Source organism: Eleutherodactylus coqui, chromosome 5 (assembly GCF_035609145.1).
Source record: "Eleutherodactylus coqui strain aEleCoq1 chromosome 5, aEleCoq1.hap1, whole genome shotgun sequence".
Classification (NCBI taxonomy): domain Eukaryota; kingdom Metazoa; phylum Chordata; class Amphibia; order Anura; family Eleutherodactylidae; genus Eleutherodactylus; species Eleutherodactylus coqui.
In genome coordinates this window covers 59278910-59295022 of record NC_089841.1, presented here as the reverse complement: position 1 = coordinate 59295022, position 16113 = coordinate 59278910, and the positions used below count along the sequence as shown (strand labels likewise).

Genomic DNA, 16113 nt, shown 5'->3' with positions numbered 1-16113 from the left:
TTCGCAATTAACACAGAGAAATCGCGCAGTTACGCACGTGATTTCGTGTAGACGGGATGCGCATGGATTCCGATTGAGGCTCGGGTGCACAAATTCACACATAAATACAGCGTGTTGTGTATTTTTTCACCCAACGGAAATGCGGACGCAAAATCGCTCAATGAAAAGGAATCTATTGAAATCAATGGGCTCCATTGACTGCAACTTGCGCAAGCAATTTTGCGTGTGTGAAAACGCGCACAAAATTGACTGTGTGCAGGAGCTCTCAATCAAAGAATTCTCACAGCGGAACCCGACCCCAGGCCCTGCAGGGACCAGTGGGGCGCTCACCTCTCCCGCGATTTGTTTTCTGTGTGTGATTTCACGCGGACCGTCTGCCTAGGATTGCGTTTTTTAATGTAATCCCATGGCAGCTTCCAGGGGTGGAAATTCTGTGGGAAATCCGGTAGCAGAATTTCCGCCCGTGTGCACGGGGCCAAAGAGGTGAAATCCACACATAAATTAACATGCTCGGCGCTTTTTCAAATGACCGTGTGTGCGAAAATGTTCGACACAGTGCAACATATTTACACACGAACAAGGTTGATTCGCGCGTGTTTTTGCACATATCATTGCACTTTTGCGCATGCAGGGTCAGTTCACACACGCGCACATAACACATTCTCCATGGATTTTATGCCTATTTAGCCTATAGAGGTCGAGATGTTTTCTTTTTTTCCACGTTTTGCACAGTGTTTCACGCTTCCCCTTACGTATGTGTGCGCCTCCCATAGATGTCTATGGGAGCCTTTGCTGCTTGTCCTGTAAAATCCTACAGCGATCCTACAGCCAAGTCCGCGGAGGAAAAATCCTTAAAAACTGCGTGCATAATGCGTAGTGAACATACGCTTGTGTCAGTCAACCTGAAAACGCACATATTGAACTCATTACACTAATTGGGCACAACAATGGCTGGAAGCATTTTTGCGTTTTTTTTGCGCGAGCAAATAGTACAGTAAAAACCGTCCTTTTATGCACAAATATGTAACGTCCATTCTGCCACCAGTGAGCACGCGTGAATACATATACAAAATACAGATCATCCCAGCCAAACAATCACGCCAGCTACGCCAACGGAAAAAGGAAAGAATTTTTCTTTAAGCGTGGAGGCGAAAAACAACAATTTTAAAAAAATCCTCAAGGGGTTAATGGCACACTTTTATTTATTTAGTTATTATAGAATGGAAAATATTTCAGCAATGAACGGGTTAATGTCCCCCTCAGTGGGGGATCCGTTCTCTGATTGGCTAGTTAGTCTCTCACATCTCCAGCATGCTTCGCTCCTATTGGTTAGCTGGCTTGTCGCTCTTCAGTGGGCTCCTCCCTGTCTATGAATGATTCCTAGTGCGGACAGCACACAACATGGAGCTCTCCTACCAGGCGCTCAGGACCGCCACCCAGACCCGAGAGGCGGTAAGACTGTGTGACTAGCCGGGGGCTGTCAGGGCAGGCTGAGACTTGTGGTCCCATATGTGGTCTGTGGGCTTATTTTTTTTTTTTAAGAAAACCCAGTGTCACGTTATGCTTTCTGTTTAGTTTCGTCTGGTTGTCATGGTGACGGCTCCCGCGGAGGCGCTGTGCGCATGCGCGTTGGTGTTACACGACCCTTGGAGGAGTCCCTGAGCTTGCGGCTCTGCCAGGACGTAGTGCAGTACGGCTGCGGCACCACTTGTGGCTTCACCTTAGTAATTTGCAGAAAAGCCTTTTTTCTTTATTTCTTTTTTTTTTTTTAATCAACTGTTTTGTTTCTGGCCGGATATTACATGGAAATGTGTAGGATAACAATGACCTATTAAAGGGGTGTCATGGCAACGGGACATTTTTCTTCAGTTTTCATCCTGAGATGGGGGACCGCTGCACCCCTTGCTTTAGTTTGATGCCGCAGCTGAGCAACGACTTCTCTCCTGCGATTCACACAGAACTAATGCGAATATGAACTGGGGCTCGTATGGACGCCCCAGCTACAGGGAAAAGTGTGAAAAAAAGACCATGTGAATGACCCCCAGAGGTCTTATATGACGTCATAGATTGTAAAAAAAAAATAGTTACATAAATAAGGGAAAAAATTACAGAATAAAATAAAAATATATAGAAAATAACCCAAAGCCGACACCAACCAAAGCTGTAGCCGTTTGCGCCCTGTAATCCCAAACCACACATATTATATATCACAACGCCCGAAACAAAATGAGGAACCGATCCCCATACTTTATTTTAGTGTAAATGTACTAATTTAATTAATTAAAAAAAAAATAACTATAAATGTTAAAATATATATTTTTTTAGCTTTTTACTCCCAATAAAACAAAAAAAAGGGGGAAAAGATATTTTAAAAAATCGCCCTGTGTGTCACGGGAAAAAAACTCAGCAAAAATCATTTTAGTGGCTGAAAGGGAAAAAAAAATAGGGCAGTAAAACCACCATATGGGTAAAATCCCTAAACAGGGTCTGGTCCTTAAGGGGTTAAAGACATTGCACGCACTCGCAGCCTGAGGTTCGTGCCGTTGGCTTTTTCCAGGGCAGCGCTGCCCCCCGCACTAAACAGACCACCAAGGGTCACTGACGACCTGGGGGCTGAAGAAGCCACAACCATGGCAGAGCAGCCAGATTAACCGGGGTGAAATGGCGATGCAGGAGGATCCAGCGACGCGGGGTGTTGTATTGATATGAGACGACCAGGATAGTCATTCGTTTAGTCGGCTTGGTAAATAAGGCCCGATGTGTATCCGGTCTTCTGGTCAGTGACGCTTGGGGCTCATTCACATGGCTGGGATTTTGGCACGTTTTACGCACACGGTTGTCTGAATAAGGCCTGGGGCTGGATTCACTAGAGCACATGCGTATTTGTGCGCAGAACTGCGTTTTTCTTACAGTCCTTTTTGTGTGCGCAACTTTTGGGCATTGGCACGCACCCAAAAAAAAAACCATGCAGTCACAGCCATTGCACAGCAAAATAGAACATGGGGCATATTTTATTGCGCGATGGCATTGTGAAAGAAGCCATTGAAATCAAATAGGTTCTATTCACTGTGTATCATGCGTGTAAATACGGCCGGAGGCCTTTTTCACACGGGCGATAAGATGGTGAGTAAAAACACAGAATTAGGCTCTTCAATGGTTTCCTTCACATTTACGATGTTTTCACTCATGCGAGGAAAAAAACATGGCGGCCTGCCCTATCTTTCTGCGTCCTATGTTTTTTTTTCCTATGGAGCCTTCTTTTTATCGCATTGCAAAGCACAAACTTACGATTTTCTTGCATTTGTGTTTTTCACATTAGAAAGTCCTGTTGACGTTCACGCTAAAAAATCACGTGAGAAAGTCGCAAGCGGCAGCGATGGTTTTGCGAGTAAAAGCATAGCTGACGCTCAAAAATAGCAGGAAAAAAGGCGCGATTTTCTCGCAGCGATATCGCCTGTGTCAACCTCTTTCGCACAAACGTCATTTTGACGCAGAGTAGGCGCGTCGAAAAATTGCATCCAAAAGAACCAACGGTTTCCTAAGGGCTCTTTAAGACAAAAAATTTTTGGGCGCGCCTAAAAAAAATCCCGCGTAAAAAGATAGGACTTATTTTTTTTATGCCAATGTTCCTCTCCGTCAAAAGATAGGATTGTTCTATCCTTTGTAGACTCCTATTGGAGGGCCGGCAAAGGCAGGGGGAGGGAGTTTAGCCGTGCCTAGCGCTGCTAGACACTAACAAGGGCCTCCCGCTGATAAACTCCCTCCCCACTGGCAAAAAAAAAAGGGAGGGAGGGGGAGGGAGTAAAACAGTGGGGAGCGCTGCTAACCAATGACAGGTGCCTCTAGTGAGGCATTTCATGTCATTGTACATTGTTCTGGCGGCCGAGGGGTTTCAGGGCTGCGATGTCATCGCACTGCAAGATGCTGCAGCCAGTTGGGTAAAATCATGAAAAATAGTTGTGACTATTCTTCGTTCACGCAATTTAGCGCTCCGGTAGCCTGATTTTTTTTTTTTTTTTAGTGCAGCTATCGGAGTGCTGAAATTACGTTCATGTGAATACAGTCTTAGGGCTCCTGTCCACGGGCATATTTTCACTGCCTCCCCTGCCGCGATAATCCAGCCGCAGGGAACGCAGTGAATGCTTTCCATAGCATTGATATGGAACGCACAGCCCCCCTGTCCAACAGCGGAGAATCCTAGCGATGCTCCACTCGTGGCCGGCAAATCACAGCATGCTGCAAATTGCCCCTGTTCTTCGCGGTCAGCCTATCTGTCAGATAGGCTCATTGTGGAGATCCGTCTGCCGGCTTCTGCTCCTGTGCGGTAGCTCCCGCAGCGGAGATCCACCCAGGCTATCGCATCGTCCGTGGACAGGGGGCCTTTTGGTCAGTGAAAAACTGACTTCTGTAATCAATTATTATTTTTTTTTTTTTTCCCATATTTTTTTTTTTCATTGGACCTTATTTTGTGGGTTTTTTTTCCTGCTCTGCACTTTATTGTCCCATTTTTATGTGGTCCCTATAGTAACCTGCGTTAAAAACACATCGCACTCACATGAATCCTCGCCGTCACCTCCTCTACTGCGCTAGGACTGCAGAGGCTTCTTTTGCCTTTTCACAAGGGTGGGGGGTGGGGGGGGTGAAGTTACTTGTCGTCTTGTTAGACGGTCGCCTGGTTACGAGAACGTGGTCTGTATTGTGTCGTGCGAACGCCGTGGGCCGCCGGTAATCCCTGACATTTGGAAGTGTCGTGTTTTTATTGATTCTACCATTAGAGACCAGTAACGTTCTAACAGTTACTTGTAAGCCAGAACATCAGGAACAAAGGATACAAGGTAATCGGCAAACACCGTGCAGGAATAGCGGACGTACACGGCTCATTGCCGGTATAAGTGCCAGCCCTGAACGTTTAGGGCAACCCCCAAAAAACGGCATCCAATGTCAATTTATTGCTGATTCAGCGGAACAGGAGCTGCACTGCAATGGGGTATTTCAGTGTAAGGGCGGGCTCACACGGCCGTAACTTCATCACGTATGACGCGGTGCATGATATTAATACTACTGCATACAAGTACATTTTATACAACAGTCTCTTCTCACTCTGTGGTAACCGTTTGGGGAAGACTCTTTCCTGTCCCAGCATGACTGTGTCCGCAGCAAACTTCATAAAGGCCTGAAGTGATGAGGAACTCAAGTGGCTGCACAGAGCTTGGACATCCACCACCTATGGACTGCAGATCATGGGCCAGACCTTCTTCTCCAACATCAGTACCTTGTGTAGCGCAGAGTGTTACGGCAGCAGAAATGCAACCTTAACACTCTTGCTCATTACCTGAAGGTTGTGGGTTCAATCCCTTCATGGTTCAGGTAGCCGGCTCAAGGTTGACTCAGCCTTTCATTCTTCTGAGGTCGATAAAATAAGTACCCAGCTTGAAAGTGCTGCGGAATAAGTTGTCGCTATATAAGTTGGCGTAAACAAGATTTAACCAGCGTAGTAGCTGACCGTATAAATATTCTTTTTGGTTGAACGGGCACGAAATCCCACAGACTCACTACAAAATCCTTCCCAGAGTGTGAAGGCTGCTGTAGGGGGTAGCAGAGTGTTATGAGCACTTTGTGGTTATTTGCGCTTTATTAATTTCACAGGAATTGGCATGCAGTAGTAAAACTGAATGGAGTAATATAATGCATGCATGATTTATATGAATGTGATCTTTTGGTGCCACCTAGTGGTTACTACAGGGAATGACAGGGAAAATGCTGTTTTGCATGGTTAATTCATGGATTGGCAGGGCAGGTATTATGTCCCTGGTAGAGGAAACAGGAAAAGAAGTCTTAGCCCAGGTTCTGAGTGTGCTGTGTCACAGAGAGTGAGCAAGTGTGGAGCGCTGCAAGACTGAGGCCTGGCAGAGGGAAGCTACTGCCGGGGAACTGTTGCTAAGTGCCGTCATAGGGGCCAGATGAGCAGCAAAGGACACTGTGCAGCCGCATGAGACAAGGGATAAATGAGTGACTGTGGGTGCTGTTTGTCTCTACAGAGGAGTCACAACTGGAGCAACGAGAAAATGCTGCAGTGTACTGCAACAGTGATAAACCAGAACCAGGAAAGTTAGTTAGATGTAAGTGAGGACGGTTCCTAATAAAAACAAAGTATGTGCACATTAGTAAGCAGGCCTGCTAGATAGAGACATATAGCGCAATACAATTGGATATGAGTGCATTTGTTGGCTATTATACCTTGCTGGAGATAAGACTGAGCTTTACTGGAACTTTGTACCAAAAGCACATCTGTTTGCCTTCTGCGGACAAAGTCCTCATAGAGTTTTGTTGTTAAATACAGACTGTGTGCGGCATACTGCCACCTCATGAGTTGGATCTTTTTGTGGAAACGTGATAGAGCTCGCTGTACAGAGAACGTGTTGATTCACCATAAATTGCCTAATGTAGACACTAAGTCTTGTGGTAGTTAGCTAGCTATAGTCGGGACTACACGGAACGTTCGTTATTCAACATTTACCCACTGTTTATTATCCCTGTCATTATAAGTTGTAGTAAAAGTCTCTTTGTTCGTATATCAGTTGACCGCTTCGTATCCTGAACCGTGTGTCTCCCGCAACGCTGTTATAACTGCAGAATAGGCCCAACTCCATATTAAGGCCCATCGTTAACGTCCATCAAGATCATAAAGGTGTGATAGTCAGGCATCCACATGCCTTTGGCCATACAGTATCCATAGGTCTGCATAGATGCTGTATACACATAACGGTAGGAGGTTTCTAATGAAGACAAGTTGCATTACTTCCATTGTGATAGGTTTTCTCAGTTAATAAGCACTGCTCAGTGACTGCTGCACTTAACGGCGTTAATTGCTTTTTTTTTTTTTCTTTCTACATTTCTCGCCCCATTCAGTCTATATTTTGTGTACTAATTATTTGTAGCAGTTTTGTTTAATGGATTCATTCTCCGTCATTAGTTTTTCTACATATTATCTTAGTTAACACTCAACGCCTTTTAACATCTATTTGCGGAGTAATAATTACAGCTCTCGTCACGCTGATTAAACAGTCTGATTATACAGTAGCTCAAATGGGTTCCTTACAGTTATGGCAAAACGGAGATCGGAGCTGAAAGGATTCCTGTCGCCGACTGCAGCTAGAATAAAAACTTCTGAGAAGTAGAAGCCCCGGAGTTGTATGCTTTACTCAGCCGTTTGTTCTGCATGGGTTGGGAGGGGTATTCTTTCTTCTTGTGGAGAGCACCAAATAGGCACTAGGAGACTCATAGTCCGTACAATGCTCCTCTGGGAAATTGGGTATGCAAATGGATAATTGTATAATAGCTTGGGAGCACCACCTATGGGAAACTCACTTTCCAATAAGTCAACAAGTCAGACATTGCCTTATAGGGAAGTTAACTTTCAATAGGTGGCATTGTAAAAGCTCTATAGCATCTCCCATTAGCCTGACCAGGGTAGAGCATTCCAGAGAAGTCGTGCATCTCAGGGAAAATCTTGGAGACAGAAGTGGTTTGGACTACAGCAGAACTAAAGCCCCAGTTACACGCAATGATTATCGCTCAAAATCCATTCGACCTATGACTTTTGAGTAATTATCGTTGTGTGTAAACGCTTTCATCTTTCACTCTTCGGCTGAATGAAGATTTTTAGTTGAGCATAAAATCCACCTTTTAGCCGGAGAGAGAGATAGCAGGGACCGTATGCTGTGTTCTCCATGGGGAACGCTGATTTCATTGTATTTATCTGACAGCACACGGCAGCCCATGTGAAGACAATGCAGCTGAGTGCAAAGTCCAGACCAAATGCTAGAATTTGCAAACAGCTGCTGGAGGCTCATTTACATGCAAATGAAGCTGATAAAGTTCTAATGGACATTAGTGCCCATTAGTACTTTATGCAAAATGATCGCTACGGCTGTCAATCTTTTAATAGTTTGAAAGATTGTCTTTGTGTGTAAATGAGCCTTTAGTATAAAGGCCCATTTATACGGAGCAATGATCGCTCAAAGATCATTCAAACGCCAGTTTGAGTGACAACTTTAAGTGATCATTTTGCATAAACTATTAAATGGCTACTTAATAGCTTACTAGCGTGCAAATGAAGCTTTTAGCTGAATGCAGTTAATAGCCCGAGGGCTCTTATCGCCATTCAGCTCCTTTGTTCTCTGACGGGAAACAATGCTATCAGCACTACCCGCGGAGGACTCGGCGTGCGGTCCACGATGATTTTTAGGTTGGCCTGAATTTAACAATCAGCCAGCAGCGCACGATGGCTGTGTGTTTAGACGCAACGATTATCGCTCAAATGATCGCTTTTTAGCGATTCTTTTTTTTCTTTTTTCAGCGATCGTCAGTCTGTGTAAATGGGCCTTATGCTATTAGCAGAACGGAGAACACAGACAGGGTGGTAGACAGAAAAGATGAAGGAGATCTAGGGAGGTGCAGCATCGTAGAGAGATTTATGGTTGACAGAGATGACTATAAGGGCTCCTTCACACGGACGTACTTGCGTGTGCAATGCACAGAGAATAGAATCCATTGATTTCAATGGGTCCCTTCCTATTACACTTTTTTTTGCTCGGTGGGAAAAAAACTCAGCATGTTCTATTTTTGTGCACATTTGCGAACCAAAGGTCCCCATAAAAATCTACAGGAGGTGCACAATTGTGCGCTCAATATGTGTGCAAAATCACGCTACGCAATTCTGTGAAAATACGAACACCTCTGGACCTCATTAGGCTAAATAGCCTTTTAAGTCGGGGAGTGTTGGTGTCTGGTGTGCAAATAACCCTGCGCTGCGTGTGCAAAAAGGACAGTAAAATGTGCCAATATGCGCGCAAATTACCTCGTTAATAGCTCAAATACGTTGCACTGAAGCGTGCATAATTGCGCATACGCTCCTGTGAAGCCACCCTGAAGGTGCATTTAGACGTAACTATTAAATCGTTAAAATGAGTCAAAGTGAATGATAATCGTTCGATTTAATTAAACGCGAGCCAGCGACTGAATGATTAACGAGAATCATTCACTTTTCGCATGTCCAGTTTAAGCTAGCATAAAATCATTGTTGTCTTGTTCACTCGTCGTTGCGCTTATGATGGTTTCGCATCGGCGTTGGACCTCCGGGCCGGAGGTTCTATCACAGATCCAGCTCATAGCACAGGAAGGAGAAGCGCTTCATGCATGCGAACCTAGGAGGTGAGTGAGGAGACTTCTAAGGCCATGCAAGCTCCTCTGGGAAATCTATGTAAATAAGGAAGATGGAACAATACCTCTGCAGCGCTACCTATTGGTTAGCAGCAATAGGTGGCGCTGCAGAGGTATTGTTCCATCTTCCTTATTTGCATACATAGGAATGAGGAACACTGAATGAGAAGTGACCGATTCTCAATGATGATCCGCCTGTCTAAACGGGCTGGACGAGTGCAAACGAGTTAGCGGCGACGTCACTTGCTCATTAAACGAGAATCTGGCCGTCTAAAAGGGGCATACATTGTATTCCATGGTGGATGGGCAACCAGTGCAGTGACCGATCAGTGTAGATGTCTAGTAAAAGAAACTGAGAGGGAGACGGGAAGTTTGGGTTGTCAATGAGGGTTGGAATATATAATTTGCACAGTGGCTGTCACTCAGCTTTTCTGTATTCCTGAAAGGCAAATCTACTGAGTTATGCCTCCATAAACCCTTCTATCCCATATCGCTCCTTGACCAGGCGCGTTCTTCATTCTGGCGTCTAGGTAAGGCTTCTTTCACACAAGCGCATATTGGCCGGCGTTTTAACGGCCGACCAGTATACGCTTCCATCTGGGGCGTAGCAGCTCGTGAACGGGTGCACAAATCAAACGTTTGTGCGCCCGTTCACACAGCATGGGGCCTGGTGCATATGCACCGAGCTCACCATGTCGTCACCCATTTCCACTCCCTCCCCATTGCAGGCTCACCTCTTGTCTCCTCCCCGCTCGTTCTTTGCAATGGGAAGACGAGGCAGGGGGTGGAGCTAAGTGGCGGCCCACCCCGCCTCCTCCCATTGACAGCTATGCACATGGGGCGGGGGGGAGGTTGGTAGCTTAGCTCCACCTATGTCCCACCCCTTGTCCATGGCCATCAATGGGAGGAGGCGGGACGGGATGGCGCTTAGCTCTGCCCTCACCCCGCCCCCTTCCATTGTACAGAACGAGCGGGGAGGAGAAGAGAGGTGAGCCTGCACGGGGAGGGAGGGAGTTTAGCAGCCATGCCCATGCAGCGGCAGACGTATTCCGGCTCAAAAGATAGTTCCAGGACTATCTTTTGGGTCCGACGTAAAAACACCCAGCGCTATATTGGCAATGCCGGGTGCTTTTACGGCTCAGTAAGGCCTTAGTCACACGGGCGTTTTTTTGCGCGATTTGCGCATGCGTCCGGCGTTTGTTTTTTTTTGTTTTTTTTTTTAAAACCATTGCTTTGCAATGGTATCGGACACATGAGCGCTTTTTATGCGCTCGTCGGATAAATTATAGAACAGAAATCGCAGATCGCTCCTATCTGCGATTCCTGTTCTCTTCTCTATATGCACTCAATGGGGCCGGCGGCAGCAGCGCCGACCCCATTGAGAACATATAGAAGACAAATCATTCTTCTCTGCCACAGCTGTAACAGAGAAGAACGATGTTTGCCCATTGAATTCAATGGAGCCGGCAATACAGCCAGTTCCATTGAAAGCAATGGGCTGCCGGCGAGCGCAGGATGAATTGTCGGGAAGGGCTTAAATATATAAGCCCTTCCCTGCAATTCATCCAGAAAAGTGTTAAAATAAAAAATATATATATACTCACCTGCTCCCGGCAGCCGGAGTTCCGCGCGGCCGGCCTGCAGTGGGTGTGAAGGGGGTGTGAGTCAGACCTGCCCCCTGATTGGCTCAGCGCTGAGTCTGACTCACACCCCCTTCACACCCACTGCAGGCCGGCTGCGCGGAACTCCGGCTGCCGGGAGCAGGTGAGTATGTATATATTTTTTATTTTAACACTTTTCTGGATGAATTGCAGGGAAGGGCTTATATATTTAAGCCCTTCCCGACAATTCATCCTGCGCTCGCCGGCAGCCCATTGCTTTCAATGGAGCTGGCTGTATTGCCGGTTCCATTGAATGCAATGCGCTGGACAGCTCCAGCCCGTTTCTAATGAAACGCGGCTAGGAGCAGATTTTCGGGCACCGGTCACGCGATTTGCGGATGCGCATCCGTCATGCGATCCGCAAATCCCGCGAAAAAACGCCCGTCTGACTAAGGCCTAATACACTTGTGTGATCTGATGCATTGGAATCCAATGCATCAGATCACAACGCATATCAGCCGGCCGTGAAAAAGGCCAGTCGATATGCGCTTGTGTGAAAGAAGCTTAAGTTGGATGAGGTGTGTTTTTCTCTCCTGGACCCTGTTATATAACTATGGATCTGTGTTCTTCTAGGATGAACAGCGGACTGAGGCGCGGAGGAAGAACCTGCTCATACTCATCATGCATTACATGCTGGAGGAGGGGTGAGTATTCGGCGTTATTCACACAGCGGAATTTGCTGCCAGTTCTGTACCAAATCCGTGTGTTTTCTGCATCGTTTTTCTTTCAATGTGAATCCATTGTGTCGTGGGAAAAACAAAGCTTTGCCATCAGTCCGTGGTTTCTGTGTGCAGATCTGTGGCAGTGTAAAATGCAAATCTGTACAGTATTTTTTGAAAACCCAGATTATGTCATGTGAACACGGCCTTAGGCCTATTTATACGGAAGATTTTGCCACAGATTTGGAGCAGAATCTGTGTCATTCTGCACCATTTCCACATCCTAAGGCTGGGTTCACACGGGACTTATTTGCCGCGGAATTTCTGTGCGGCAAATCCGCCTGCGGCTACTTATCCCGAGATTAGCCAGCCATGTGAATGAGATTTTGCAAAAAATCTCGTCCACACGGGACAGCCAATCCGTCGCGGCAAAGCCGGGCGGAACCGGCGATGCAGCACGGAATTGACATCCACAGCATCTCAATTATTATTTTTTTTTTCTCCGTTGCGGCCTCACTCCTCTCTATGGGGAGAAAGCCGCAATGGAATGCCGGCGGCCGAACCGTTCCAAAACCCGCAGTAAATTGCTGTGGGTTTTGAAGCTGCGGCTCTACCGCTGAAATCTCGCAGCTTTTCGGTACAGCCAGGCCACGGGATTTCCGTCCCGTGGGAACCCAGCCTAAAGTCTTCCATTGACTGTAGTGAAATTCTGTACCGTAGCCAACACAGCACTGATTTTTTTAATTTATTTATTTATTTTTTTAAATCTGCATATGGAAAAAAAAAATCTCATGTCACTCCTGATAGCGGATTAGTACCACTTAAAGGGGTTAAATCTACATGCGGATCTACAGTAAACTCAATCGCAAATCCACAAACTTTGAGGTGGAATCCACCATGTAAACGTGACCAATCGGGGTGACAACCAATATGGCTGCCATGTCAGGAGTTTCCACCTAACCTTATATTTTTTATAGCTTTAATTTTCTATATCAGCATGTAAATCAGCAGCTGCATCACTCCGTATGTATCATAACCCGTGGAGATATTCTAAGTCAGTGTTCTACAGCACCTTCTAATATAGAACTCTATTGTCTGATTTCATTGTTTCCAGTTACGTTGACTCGGCGAACGCTCTGGAACACGAAACCAAATTACACCTGAGAAGATTTGAAGTGTGCGATAACATCGACTTGGAAACCATCCTTATGGAGTATGAAAGCTACTATTATATTAAATTCCAGAAATACCCCAAGATCACCAAGAAGGTTGTGGATAACGGTGAGTTCTGTGGATGAGGACTACAATGGCTGGGCTCATGCTCAATAAGTGATGCACTGTTTGTCAGCCCCTAGGAAAAGTTGCCATTTTGCTGCAAAACTAGCCATGCAGTTACATCTTTTTTCTACTGGCAAGATTAACAAAATCTGTAATTCTGGCATGTTTTTTATTTTTATTTTCCACTGCATTCTCTGAGCAGTATAAATAATGTATTGAAGTAATTCTACAGGCCAGTACGATTATGCCAATATGAAATTGTAATAGTTTTTTTTTCTTTTTCATGACTTTTTCACACTTTAAAAAGAAAAAAAGATAATAAAAGTTTAAATCACCCCCCCTTTTGCCATATCTATAATAAAATCTAAATCATAAAAGAAAAATACATATTTTGTATCGTCGCGTCCGTAAATGTCCGATCTATCAAAATAGTGCATTATTTACTCCACACGGTGAACGTAGTCCGAAAAAAAAAAATAAAGAACGCCACAAATGCACTTTTTCAGTCACCCTGTCTCCCAGAAAAATGCAATAAATGCAATAAAAAAGTCGTATGTATTCCGAATTAGCGCTAACGTAAACTACAGGACATCCCGCAAAAAATGAACCCTTGCTCAAGTACGTTGACGGAAAAATAAAAAAGTTATTGTGCGCAGAAGATGCAGCAGAAAATAATTTAAAAAAATTAAATGTCTTTGAAAAAAAAATACAAGTACTATAGCAAAAAAAAAAAAAAACTATACAAGTTTGGTATGGTAGTAATCGTACTGACCCATAGAATAAAGTTATCATGTCATTTTTGTTGCAGTTTGTGCGCTGTAGAAACAAAACGCACTTAAAGATGGCGGAATGTAATTTTTTATTTTTTTTTCATTTTACTCCACTTAGAACTTTGTAAAAGTTTTTTTAACTACATTATATGGTACTTTAAATCGCACCATTGAAAAATACAACTTGTCCCGCAAAAAATGACTTCATACAGCGACGTTGATGGATAAATAAAGGAGTTATGATTTTTTAAACGGGGGGAGGAAAAAAAGAAATGGGGGGAAAAAAGAAAAAAAGGGGTCGTGTCCTTAACCCCTTGAGTGGCACGCCCGGAAATTTTCCGGGACGAGCTCCACTGCCCATAGCGATAAAGCCCGGAAGATTTCCGGGCTATGTATCACTATGGGAGCTGCAGCGCACAATGCCACAAGCTGTGACAGTGTGCTCTGCCTGCACAGACCCACAGAGAACAAAGCAAGGGCTTTGAAAAACCAGCAGAAGATATTGCCGATCTGCTGGCAATCTCCCTGCTTTGTTTACAGGTTGCCATAGAGACCATCGGCTTGTCAGAAGCAAGCCGATGGTCTCTGTGGCAGGGAGAGCTGGTGCTTGGCTGTCAGAGGACAGCTAGGTACCAGCTCTTACAGCAGAGATCAGAGAAAACCTCCGATCTCTGCTGTGTTAACCCTTTACATGCTGCAGTCTATGTGACTGCAGCATGTAAAGGGCTGTCACTGCAGCATGTAAAGGGCTGTCACCATCGGACCCCCGGAATGTGATCAGGGGGTCCTGATGGGTCCCTGTGGAAGTCCCCTAAAGGGACAAAAAAAAAAAAAAATTAAAATAAAAAAAAAAGTTAAAAATTATAAAAAAATTTATAAAAACACTTGTCTCCCTTTACTTTGTAAAAAATCAAAAATACAATCACACATGTGGTATCCATGCGTCGTAATGACCCAGAGAAGGAAGTTAATACATTATTTAACCCCTTAATGACATGGCCCCTTTATTTCTTTTTTCCCCATTTCTTTTTTTCCTCCCCCCTGTTTAAAAAATCACAAGTTGTCCCGCAAAAAACAAGCCCTTATATGGCCATCTCAATGGAAAAATGAAAAAGTTATGGCTCTTGAGACGCAACTGCAAAATTAGTTGAAATGCAATGATTAGACCATTTTAAAAAACCTGCCCTGGTGGGCACGACAGGGTGGTAGGAAACCCGCCACTCAAGGGGTTAAGGGGTTAAATAATGTACTAACTTCCTTCTCTGGGTCATTACAACGCAGGGATACCACATGTATAATTTTATTTTTAATTTTTTACAAAGTAAAGGAAGACAAGTGGTTTTATTTATTTAATAATTTTTAAACTTTTTTTTATTTTTGTCCCTTTAGGGGACTTCCACGGAGACCCATCAGGACCCCCTGATCACATTCCGGGGGTCCGATGGTGACAGCACTTTACATGCTGCAGTCGCATAGACTGCAGCATTTAAAGGGTTAACACAGCAGAGATGGGAGGTTTTCTCTGATCTCTGCTGTAAGAGCTGGTGCCTGGCTGTCCTCTGACAGCCAAGCACCAGCTCTCCCTGCCACAGAGACCATCGGCTTGCTTCTGACAAGCCAATGGTCTCTATGGCAACCTGTAAACAAAGCAGTGCAGGACTTTGAATTTAGAAGCGGGAGATTGCTGGCAGATCGGCAATATCTTCCTGCTTCTGTTTTTCAAAGTCCTGCACTGTTCTGTGTGGGTCTGTGCAGGCAGAGCACACTGCCACAGCTTGTGGCATTGTGTTCTGCAGCTCCCATAGTGAAACATAGCCCGGAAATCTTCCGGGCTTTATCACTATGGGCAGTGGAGCTCGTCCTGGAAGATTTCCGGGCGTGCCACTCAAGGGGTTAAAGGGAACCTGTCAGCACTTTTCAGCCCCATAACCTACATTATGGGGTTCAAAAGGTGGAGGGACTGTGAGTCAGGGAAGCTGTTTTATTATACTCGCTGGATCCTCCGTTCCAGTGCTGTACCCTCGAAAAATTAGCACACGCACACATAGTGACTCTTTTCAGAAAGTTATGTACACACTCCGGTAGAGATCAATGATAGAGCTGCATGCACATAGCCTTCTTAAAAGACTCGCGCTGTGTGCCCGTCATGATTTCTCGGGAACACATGGAATAAGGGACCCAGTGAGTATAAAAAAAAAACAAACAACTCTCTGGGCTCCCTGTTCCCTTTGAACCCCATAACGTAGTAATGTCCCGATAACAATAGTAACTCTTCAGCTCCTCTACTGTTATCAGGAGTATACAAATGTGGAAGAAGTGTACCCTACCGATTTGATCAGATGATATAGAATATGCTGCCGTCTAGTGAAGTGTATATATTTATACATCAATCTCATAATTATTTTTATCTTGTAGATGGAAAGCTGTACCCGAAGCCTCGAAGTGCTGGAAAACTGAGAAGGTAAATCTGCTTGTCAATCAGTCCTGTATGACAGAAAGAGCTATATCTTCTCACCCTGTATT

The 16113-nt window shown here is 44.9% G+C and overlaps 1 protein-coding gene across 1 annotated transcript in view; it reads left to right on the top strand.

Moving 5' to 3' along the window:
• Nucleotides 1-1362: 1362 nt before the first annotated feature.
• KATNAL2 (katanin catalytic subunit A1 like 2) overlaps nt 1363-16113 on the top strand; it is a 35024-nt gene continuing 20273 nt past the window's right edge. The window contains exons 1-4 of the mRNA XM_066602597.1: nt 1363-1452; nt 11457-11527; nt 12657-12823; nt 16006-16051. Coding sequence (XP_066458694.1) covers nt 1402-1452; nt 11457-11527; nt 12657-12823; nt 16006-16051 — 335 coding nt within the window. The 5' untranslated portion in view covers nt 1363-1401. The remainder of the gene's footprint in view (nt 1453-11456; nt 11528-12656; nt 12824-16005; nt 16052-16113) is intronic.